This window comes from Fukomys damarensis, unplaced genomic scaffold (genome assembly GCF_012274545.1).
Source record: "Fukomys damarensis isolate Sample0158 unplaced genomic scaffold, DMR_v1.0_HiC HiC_scaffold_18, whole genome shotgun sequence".
Taxonomy (NCBI): Eukaryota; Metazoa; Chordata; class Mammalia; order Rodentia; family Bathyergidae; genus Fukomys; species Fukomys damarensis.
The window spans coordinates 5,290,258-5,301,979 of record NW_022900930.1 but is presented as its reverse complement, the minus strand read 5'-3'; the positions used below and the strand labels follow the sequence as shown (position 1 = coordinate 5,301,979).

Below are 11,722 nucleotides of genomic sequence, written 5' to 3'. Positions count from 1 at the left end.
TGTGATCTCTCCCAGTCACAGAGGAAAGTCAGTAACAATTGGGTCTAGAATTCTCCTCGTTGGGCGGTCCACACCGTGGCTGCTACCTATCTCCACCTGTTGACTAATTTGCAGCTCGTGCGTCAACACAGCGGTTGGCAGTTCTGGTTCTCGGGATGCCACGTTGGCTATCACCATCGCGTTAGGGTGCAGTAATCTGAGGAACCTCACATCCCAGAACTGTTACCATGCCATCGTGACGTCACAGAACAGCGCCACGATTCTGCCTCCTGATGTTTTGAGCTAAAGCCGCCAGAGGAAAGGAGGAAGGAACTGGGGAAAATGTCCTGCAGAATTGAAATTCAAGCAGCATTTCTTCTTTCCTCCTTTGTGACCTTCTTCACTGGACTTCTCATCTTATCCGTTATTAGAATAAGCTGGAGAGTCATTGAAAAAAGGCAAAGCTTCAAGAGAGCAGGAATTGTGCAGGTCCGTTGTTTTATTTGGGGCCCCGCTGTGTGAAAACCAGAGATACTCTGGTCTGTGTTCGTGTTTCACAAATAATCTAGGCTTCCCCTGAGTTTTCGGGCTTGGTCTGGTCCTCCTGAAGCAGTGGGGGGCACAGAAACCCAGGCTGCCATTCTAAAGCTGGCACGGGTGAGGCCAGGCCTCCCACCCCTGCCTATGTGGCTGGTGATGGTGATGAATGTTAGTCTGGGACACTGAGGTCACCGCTCTGAAAATAAATGCCCGTAAACGTAGTGTCTGCCATCCCTGCTCTTAGAAAGACAGTTGCACGAGATACTACAAGGAGAGGAAAAGGAGTAAGAAATGTCAACTTCCCACACAAGCGCAGCATGCCTATCCCAGCCCAAATGCTAAGACACTATTCCCAAGCCAGCTCTGCAAGGGAATATGAGGTTGAGAAATAGCTGTAACAACAAGAATAAATGATAGCTGGCTCATGCGGTGCTGCCTAGGAGTGGGAAATAAATGATTCAAACACTACCTAGTGACTTCTAATGGAGATCAAAAGGCAGAGTTTTATCATGCCCTGTGTAAATGTTCCCATTTTTGTTTTGTACCTTTTTTGTTCTGTTTTGTTTTGTTTTTGAAAAAATGGAAAATCTTCTTAAACAATTTCTCTTAACATGGAGGAATGACATAACTAATTTATAGCAACTTGGTAAATTTTTAACATTGTTGGTTATAAGCAATTTAGTTTTGGGCCTTAAAATGAACCCAGTTTTGAAGCACATGGACTTGCTACTGAGTTCACACTAGTAATAATTATTTCTGCATTAAGACTTTAAGAGTGGCATAAATATCAAGGAAATAATTCAGAGACACTGATTTATGGGTAGTGAGTATGGCAAATCGGCTTCTAGGTTTTCATCTCTTTTTATTTTAAAATATACAATGGAATGAAAAACAAGGGTGTTTTAAAACCTGAGAAGCTACATTCTTTAAGAAGAATATACTGTACTTGTATATTGCATTTTATAAATAAATTGCCAAGTTTTTACTTGTGGTGTGATTTCATATCTCTATATTATATATATAAATTTATATATTATATATAAATCAGGTTTAAATTTTCATAGTACAAGGCTGGCCCACAGGCAGCATTTGCCTGAAGAGTCTCATTTTTAAATCTCCCCTGGCACCAAGTGCTGACTTCACTTTTCTCCAACAACTATTAAATGTACGCTGACTATTGATGGCTATTTTCTATATTTAAGTATTTATATATTTAAGAGGATTTTGTTTGCTTTTTTTGGAATTTTAATCAATGATTAGTATTAAATGCATTTCTATTGTTGTTTTAATACACTGTTTAAAAATTTTTAAAGATCCCAGTAATCATTTAAATCAAATCACTTACCTCTAAATTGATCAATGCACTTTTAAGAGTAGAGATTGTTAATGAAACAAGATTTTGGAGAAGGTGAGAGAGACAGAAGGGAGCTGCTGTGAAGCGTGCACATTTGCAGATTTTCTGTCCTTGTTTATAGTCACATTATTTAGTCAAGTCTTTGTGGCTTGAATTTTGAAATTTAGAGAAACCCTTGAATACTTGTCTTTGGCGTAGTAGAACATGACTGCAATAAAAACTGTACACACATAATTATCATATCAGTGTAAATCTGAATAAGATCAAGATGTTAACTTTTTATAAAGTTGCCACTGGAGTCAAAAAAGCAGCTTTGTTAAAGGAAAAACATTTTTTAAATGTAGAATGGAAATTATACAAATTCTGCTCCGGGAAATGTTTCTTCTTTCCCATTACAAGCATTTTATGTGGCTACAAAAATATGAGAGTATATTTTTCAATTCATGTGTACTTTGAGTGAAATTCATGTCATAAAATGTTAAGTGGGGTCAGAGCTGTGAATACACTGTACTGCTCTGCTCTTGGAAGCTTGAGTTTGAATGACTTCTCACTCAGATAATAATTAATATTTAATTATTTAATAATTAACAGAAATATTTAAATAAATTGAAAGTATTCTATTTCTCTCTAAGCCTTTGGAATAGGTAATTAACCAAGTGCAAAATTGTCATACATCCAGATACTGTGAAAACTCCTTTCAAAAATTATTTGGAGAGTTACAATTTCTCCATAAATGTGCATTTTTTTTCTTTCATTGAGTTTATTGGTACATTTTATGTATACAGTGCAGTTACATTCATTATTGGGATCTTGCACCTTTACATGACAGGTCTTGGTTCTCATCCTTTCCCCATACCCCTGCCTTCCCTTCACCCCCTCCTCCCCTCCCCATTTACAAACACTTTATTTCCATTTTTTTCATTTTCTCATGTTTTTCCCTTAATACCTTTCCCCTACCCTTCCCACTTTCCCTAAACGTTTAACCCTTTTCTTCCCATTTCACAATTTCAGTTATCTCATTAGGATCTTATGTACTATTACAGTTTATTCACACCAGAGAAACTATTTGGTATTTACACGTGTGACTTATTTATTTCACTTTAGGAGTATATCCTCAATACGTATCCATTTTCCTATGAATGAGTCTAATTTCTCATTCTTTATGGCTGAGTAGTACTCCATTTTATAGAAAAACCACATCTCTATCCTATCTCCAACTGATGGAAAATGGGCTGTTTCCAAGTTTTAGCTATTACAAACTGTGCCACTATAAACATGGGTGTGCATATATCACTGTGGTACGATTCTTTTAATTCTTCTGGAAAGATACCCAGCAGAGGAATGCCCCAAATATAAAGATACGATTCAAAAAATGGGCATCTGAAATGAACAGACATTTCTCAGACAAAGAAGTTAAAGCAGCAAGCAAATATATGAAAAAATGTTCCACATCACTAGTCATTTGAGAGATGCAGATGAAAACAACACTGAAATTCCAACTCACCCCACAAAGAATGGCTGCTATCAAGAAATCAACCAATAACAAATGTTGGCAGGGTTGTGGGGAGAAAGGAACCCTTCTCCATTGTTGGTGGGAGTGCAGACTGGTGCAACCACTGTGGAAATCAATATGGAGATACCTCAAAGAGCTGGGACTAGAGGTTCCATTTGACCCAGCCATCCCTCTGCTGGGTATCTTTCCATAAATGTGCATTTTAAAGAGTTCTACACCCACAAGTAAGATTTTTTCATTTCTTAGAGCCAATTTGTTTTTGCACAGAAGTGACCTCTAACTATAACATGAAATTCAAATAAGTGCCTCATATTCATGTCATACAAAACAGTTTTTAATTATTCTTAGACCTCTCAGAAATGCACACGCTGAGTCATGTGTATACGAGGTCAAATCATTAATCAGAATATGAATTCCATAAAAGAGCCTTCTAATAAGATTTCCCTTCCTACCACACAGTAAATATTAGCACAAACCTTAAGTGATTTTTTTTGAACCCCCTGAATTCATGTAAAATGAGCTTTCTGAAAAGTTAGAGTGAAGCTGACTGGGCAATTCACCACGCCTGCTACTCTGGAGGCAGCAGCAAGGAGACCCCAAGTTTGAGGCTCACCTAGGCAAGTTCACAAAACTCTGTCTTGAAGTAAAAAATAGAAAGGGCTGGGGATGCAGTTAAATAGTAGAGTGCCCCCCTGGGTTTGTGCTCTAGCACCATGGTGGGGGGGTGACTGGAGGGAAGAAGAGCTGGGAAGAAAAAGAGAAAGAAAGTTCCTCCAAAGGTGTAACTAGTCCTAAATCAGTATCTATCTTCCTGGTGGTGTTAGACTTTATTAAGACATAGAGCTGCTCTCTCAGACTCCTGCCTTCCCTTGTCTGATCTTGGGAGAATATTTAATTTCTGTATTCCTAGACTCCTTTTCAATATCAAAGTGATTTAGTCACACCTCCTGTACTTGCCACATAGGATGACTGTAAGTTTCGAATGTAATAGGTAAAGCCACTGTATACATATGAGGGAGGATCGTAAATTAAAGAGACTCTGGTACCAGGTAAGGAAGTTAAAAAGGAAGAAAAGTGTGAAAACTCTCATTCCCAGAGCAAAAAGAAGAATTTTACAATCAAACTTGACAAGTACAGTGATGTTCATTTGAAGGATCTGGGGCTGAGCATAGGCAAGAAAACCACGGATAAAGTGTAAAGAATTAAAATGCTGTGCAGAGCAATATACAAAACCAATACAATTCGTTCTGTGAGATACTGGGTGAGAGCGTCCATTGTTCCCTGGGCCAGGCAAGGTAGAGTGATTTCTGGCTGATGCCATGACAAGCGCTCTTCCTGGGCTGCAGCTCACTCTGTCAATGCCTCTCCGTTGCTTTCTAGGAACTACTCTCATCGGACTTCGTTACCCATAGTCCTTTAAGAAGACTTTCCTCTTATGGAGTATTTCGCAATCAAATAGAAATGTTGCTTTCCGCGCAAACTTTTGTGGGGCAAGTACTGGTAAGTGCATTCCCCTTGTTAGCTTGCTAAGGCATTCGAGCGTGACCCTGAGCGTGTCGGTGTGGGCACTCTCACAACCTCAGCAAGCATTCCCGGCTCCCTGGTGGTCTTATCTCCTTGTCAGGACTCACCTTCCTCTATCCGTTGCTCTCAAGCATTCTCTGCTTGTGAAACATAAACCCTCAAAAGCTCCTTGATGTTTAGTGAACTAATCTGACCTGAAGCACATGGCTACTTTCTCCTCCTCTGATTCCAATAGACCTCTTTGTCCACTCTTCATTATACAAAGCGAACTTTTCAAGCATTCACAGCATTTATTGCTTTGCTCAGTAATTTAAACAAGTGAAAACTCAGTTCAGGTACCCTGTCCCTGGGGAATCTTACCTTACCTCTGTGCTGGACTACAAAAGCCCCTTCTCTCACCTCTGCTCAAGCCTTTGTGCAGTGCTGTTGAAACGGTCTCTGTGTGCGTCCGTCTCTCCCAGCACACTGTGGTCTCCTGCAGCATTTGATCGTGTGTCTGAAGAACAGAGTTCCTATAAACGAACGCTCTACTTGTACCATTTCACGAGCGCAGCTTAAACTGAAACAATGAGAAATGGGTGTTTAGGGTACGCCGCTACTTGATGATGAGACTTTCGATTAGGGTTAAGAAGGGTACAGATTATCCTTTGCACTGCCTAGATAGTGAAACTATGGCTCTTTTTGGTTAACGTTGTTAAATTGAGCTGCTAAGGTTTGCTTCAAATGTATAAGTAACATTGATTGCTTTCATAAAAGCTGCAAGAAATGTTAAATTATCTGAGAATGTACTTTTCCTTTCCCTCTCTTTTAATTTATTTTTTTTTTGTCTCTTTTCCTGAAATCCTGTGGGTATGATTAGTGACGAAAGATTCTGTGGTCCTCTCGGAGTATATGAAGGATTTCTTGATGAAGATGTCTTTGAATATTAAACTTGTATTTGGCCGTCTGAGGATAATATTGGGAATTACATTGAAGTTCACTAGGGGGAGCACTAGGTTACCACAAGGTGGTAGCACCCACCACAGAGTAGGGGGAATAAGCAATTACTGAATATAACCCAGTAAAAATTATCTTAACGGTGGAAAAATGTTCTTACAACTTGCAATGGCTGATGCTTATCTAGTTGAAGCACTGGGAGCCACAGGGTAGAGGTCAAATCAGAATAACCACTTTACTACCGAAAGACATTTAGTGACAATCCTTAGGGGCCCCAAGCTAGTACTTCTGCAAAACAGCAGAGAATGAAATCGCACATGCATTTGTTTTTGTCCTTTCTTCTTTCCTTTACATAGTAATTACCTTAATTCCTTCAAAAATATGTGTCATTTGCCAACTGCATACCAGGCAGCTTCTCTACACATCATAAAAATACACGCAAAACTCTTGCCTTATAATTGCAATTCTGGTGGTGGCAGAGATGATAAATATCTACCCAAATAAATGAGAAAAAAAACAAAGCTATGAGGACATTGGGAATTACGTGTTGGCATGTTCTGATGGTTACCGAGTTAATTAGACTGGATACAAGGATCACAGAAATCTCTGAAAAGCTCAGATTCGAACTGAGTCAAGAACCAAAGGGAGAAAGCAACTGAATTCAGGGGAAGAGGATTTCACATACAGAGAATGGATTTGTGGAGACTAAGACTGCATCATACTACAAAGGAAAGCTCACAGGCTAGAGAGTGTGGTGCCTGGGAGAGTTCTGGGAAAGACTGGAGGGTGGGGTGAGGTCTTGCGCTTCATGGGAAGGAGCTAAGCTACTCAAGTAGAAAGATCTTATTCTGCAAAGGGAAGCCATTAGGAACCTTAAAGCAAGACGAAGGCATCGGCAGAGTTGGTTGCTTATGAGGTTGTAAGGAAGAATGTTCTATACCTGTGTCCTAGGATCTCATTTTCAGGAAATCGTACGCCCTCCTTGGCTTAAAAACATGGGGAAGAGCCCACCCTCATGATCAAATTTAACTTGAGTCCATGTGCAAAATTATCACTTCCAACCAAGGTCAGATTCTGAAGTACTTGCTAGAGGCTAGGATTTCAGCATTATCTATTTTGGGGGAACAGAGTTCAACATGGAACCTTTGTAATACTAAATGTAAAAATCACACATCCAAAATATGACATCATAAATATCACTACACCATAATTATAATTCAAGATAATTAATAAAAATTACCAAAAAAATGACTCGTATAAAGTAATATATTGGAAGTATTGGATTTTAGCTCACCGATCTTGTACTAGAACAGAATAATAGTAATTACTATTGTGACATAAAGAAGTCCAAAGTAGCTCAATTAACAGCAGGAGGCAGACTGAAATGATCAAACTCCTTATTCTGAAAAGATAAATCAAATTTACAAGTAACTATAATTTATCTGTAAACATTTGGTACATATAAAAAGCACAATTATAAAACTTGCAAAGTATAAATAGACAGCGTTCACTGAACAGCATTCAATAAATAATAAAATGAGTAAACCTAGAAAAAAGTTTCAACAGATAAAAATGTTCAAATTTCCCCTTTTTAAATGTCTCTTGTGAAACTATAGAATATTTAGAGAATGCAGATAATGAAAGCAAAACGATCACGTACCCCTTGCCTAGGTAGTAGGCTATGCTAGTTACTTTTTCTCTTGTTGCTGAGGCAAAATACCTAACACCCCAAGTTAAAGGAGGAAAAGTTTATCTAACCCACAGTTTGTAGAGGTTTCAGTCCATAGCTGGCTCCAAGGCAGGGTGGTGTGGCAGAGGGGAGTCACAGAGGAGAAACAGTTCATGGCAGGCACAAGACAGGAAAAGCAACAAGAGCCTTAACAGCATCTTTCTGCCCCTTTTATTTTTTACAGACAGAGACAAGGGTGGTGTGTTAAGCCATTCAGTGTACTAGTTTAGTAATCCCACACCCTTAATCCCAGCATAGCACACTCTAGATTCAACCACCTCTATAAAAGCTACCTATGACTGCATGAGGCTTTGAGGGGACATCTAGACCCAAACAATAGTATAGATCAAAGATTATTTGATGTGATATATTTAAGTCATTTTGACAAATAAAAAAATAATTAAAATAATCAGCAAGCTTACAAAGATAAAGAAAACATGAAATCAAAGTGGAAAAATTTAAGATAGTCAGAAAATACTACATTATACAACAGCTGATGATTTGATGTTAACAATAACAGAAAAAAACAACTAGCCTAAAGAAAGAAAAAATATAAATATATGAAATAATACATGAAAATGAGAAAATCCATACAGATAAAAGGGAAAATTAAAGATGTATATACAATTAAAGTTGAAAAGTGGATATTTCTTATGATAAATCATTGAAATTATCCATAAAGGAAAATTGGACCAAATATCTGCAAAAAACGAGGCTTCCAAAGACTTATAATCACCATCACAATCCATTCCTCTCACTCCTAGAAGGTATCTATATGTTTTCAAGGTTCATTCTACCAAACCTTCAGTACGTGGATATCTCTAATGCTAATTACACAATTTTAATACAAAGAAAATGGGTAATTTTCTTTTTCAATAAAAATGCAATGTTAATATCAAAACCACTACAAATACAAATAAGAGAATACAAACTCTTGTCTTTAATACTTTGGGAGATGAAACATGGCCACACCCCAGAATGATAAGAAGAAACAGGAGGGGGTTGGTAAAGGAAGAGATGACGGTGGAAAAAGAAAAGAAGAAGAGAATAAAGGGGAGGATACATCTATCAGTCCATAATTAAAAAGAAGAGAGATTCTCTTCGAAAGAGGACACCATCCAGAGATTCCTCTTGTTTAGAACACAAGGCATCAGCCAACTGTGCAGCACCTACGGGTCTGAAGTCGTAGAGCATCACAGAGGATGACTGTGACTATTAATCCTCACCTGTCAACTTCATTGGATTAAGAAATGCATAGTGAATGTGCCTGTGTAGGTCATGGAGTTGTAGCTTGGGGTGCTATACATATGATCTCTCACCCATTCCTCTGTTGTGCTATTCTCCTGCCCTACTCCCCGAACCCCACAAACTGGACAGTTAGTCTCCACCCTACCATTCTCCCTGGACGTTCCAGGCTTGGAGCCAGCTGACAATGGACTAGATCCCTCTAAACCATGGAAAAAAATTTCTTCTGAATTTACTTCACAAAATGGTCCTATTTTTAAAGAATTTTTTCTTTTTGTGAGATTTGGGGATTTGTTGTTGTTGTTGTGGTTGGTTAGTTTGGTTTGAAGTTGTTGTTAATCATGTAAGTGGCTGTTTTCTCTGTTACTTACTGGGTAGAAGATTAAAATTATGACTCTGTCTTGACAAGTGTATCTTTTTTTTTTAGCATAACTCTAGCCACTATTTTATTCCTCAATTTTATGGTTTTATCTTTTCTGGCTTCTATATTTTGCAGGCAATCTGGGATTTTCTGTCTCTGCATTCCAGTTTAAGTCCTGTCTGAGAAACACAGTCTTTTCTGTGTGTATAATCTCCTCAGTAGATACATAAACCCTTAGAAACATTAACATTTTCAATTGTTAACCATGGCATGCAAGTCTAAAAAATGAAACATCAAAATTCATTCAGAAGAAAGAACATTTTCAGTATGATGGTGGGGCTACAGCGTAAACAAAAGACTTGTTGATTTTTTTTTCCTAATGTAGACACTTCTGAAAAAGGGAAAATATACTGTAACAGATCAGTTTCTTATTCCATGTTTTCATCCACTGTTTAAATGAAAGCAAACCTTGTCTGCCACCTGACACGAGTGGGAGAGTGGCAGCTCAGTTCACAGACTTGATTCACTCCACGTCCGCGTCCACGTGGGAAAGACGGCCACAGCTGTGTGCGTCACCTGATGCAGAGCCCAGGCCAAAAAGCCAAAATTGTGCCAAATGCCTCTGTTTGTGAACCGGAGCATTCACAAGCAAAAGCATTTGTGAACTGAAGAACTATCGCGTTTATGTTTCTATACATTTCCTTTCATTATTCTGTATTTTATGTTTAATATACCATCAAGGATCAAGAATGCATTGTGCTAGAGTGGGAATATACTTTAACGATCTTTATCACACAGATAAAGAGAACCCTGGTAGGAAATACTCCACTCTGTTCAAGCTGATTTTTCTGAATTATCATTTTTTTTCATGCACCGATCATTTGTGGAAAGGTACATTGTTTATCTTTTTTATGCACATGGCACAATATCCAAAAACACAAAGGCTACATACTGAAAACCAAACATTTTCGTTTCCCCAACTGCTGGAAGCAACCACTGGTCAGAGTTTCTTCCTTCTACTCTGAACATGCTGAATAACATTGTCAGATTTATTGTCTTTGGTTATTTATTTAGCGCACTTAAGACAACTCTTCTCCTTCTTTACATTATATCTACAGACATATAAAATCTGCAGTTCTCTTTGCGGCAGCTCCTTATGGACAGCCAGTAGTTCAGTGAATGGCTAACAGTGCCCATGGCAGTGAAATTCAATGTGAATTCAAGTCAGTCCACCCATCCTGTGTCTTTAATAGGAATCCAGCACAAAGAAGGGGCCGAGGGCCATCTACAGACTTCCAAAGCTTCTCCATCCTCTCTGGGGCACTATCCTAAGATCCATCTTCCTGAGGGCACCTTACACAGGTTATCCCCTCCGAATTCCATCTCTTAGTCCATTTTACAAAAGAGCAGTTTTGCTGTGACACCCTTTTGACGAATGAAAATTGTAAAATGGAGAGAAAAAATGCTTACTGATGGATAGCAATAAATGAATTAGTATATGAGACTTGGCTAACCTATTAAAATCATCACACAGGTTAATAGGTGTAAATATAGATGCATGTATATGCCTAGCATAATAATTATTTATTATTATATTTTTGTGAACAGGATATCTCAATATTTGTAGCTACAAATATAAAACAAGTAATATTAATGCTGAACCCTGTCTCATTCTAACAAAAAAGTAGTATCTGTAGGTGAATACATGAATTGGATAAAACATCTCATTGGATGGATTTCCCATAAAATTATGTTTTGTCTTATAATTATCAATCCTTAATATATCTGAATTGGTTAAATCAATTGTCTAAATAACAACTGTAATGAAAATCCAATTCAGAGGAAACATGAAATAGTATTTAGAGACATACGTCAGGGAATTTAAATTCCCTTTTAGTTTATTGTACCTATCTAGAGATTTCAGAACTGTCCCCTCATTTCATTTGATTACTATTTATGAGAGGTATAAAGGAGTAATTATAAATCAATATGACATTCTCTGTTAAAACCAGGAATATCGTAAATCCAGGGGGTTTTGCTGGCATTCTTGGTGTGATGGTTATTAGCATCTTTCATTTTGAAAAGCTTATGTTTAGATCCAAGTGTAACGGTGCACACCTGTACTCCCAGCACTCTGGAGACTGAGACAGGTGGACTGCAAGTTCCAGTGCACCCTGGGCCATTCAGTGATGAGTCGGTGGCTGTTCAAAAGGAAGCATAAAAAGCGAAGGGCTAGGGGTCCAGCTCAGTGCAAAGACTTGGGTGCAAACTTCAGTACCACAAAAAAGTTTGAACTTAGACAATAAACAATACAGCTACCTTAGTTTTAAATGAAAGTTTCCTTTTCCTTTTTTTTGGGGGGGGGTGCAGGGATCAAACTCAGGACCTTGCACTTGTGAGGCAGGCGCGGTGACACTGAGCTAAATCCCTGACCCCTAAAGTTTTATTTTTCAAAGAGATGAAACTAATAGAAAAAAATGCTACTTTGAGAGTCTGCTTAGTAGGTTAGAGCTCAGCCCCACCTCCCCTCCCCTCCCCCCT

General features: G+C 38.3%; 1 protein-coding gene across 1 annotated transcript in view; it reads left to right on the top strand.

Annotated features, from left to right (window-relative positions):
• Positions 1-275: 275 nt before the first annotated feature.
• The window catches only part of LOC104848577 (potassium channel subfamily U member 1), a gene marked incomplete at its 3' end in the record, with an annotated part of 121,167 nt that continues 109,720 nt past the window's right edge, over positions 276-11,722 (top strand). The window contains exons 1-2 of the mRNA XM_033765578.1: positions 276-468; positions 4,767-4,886. Of these exons, the coding sequence (XP_033621469.1) occupies positions 322-468; positions 4,767-4,886 (267 nt within the window). The remainder of the gene's footprint in view (positions 469-4,766; positions 4,887-11,722) is intronic.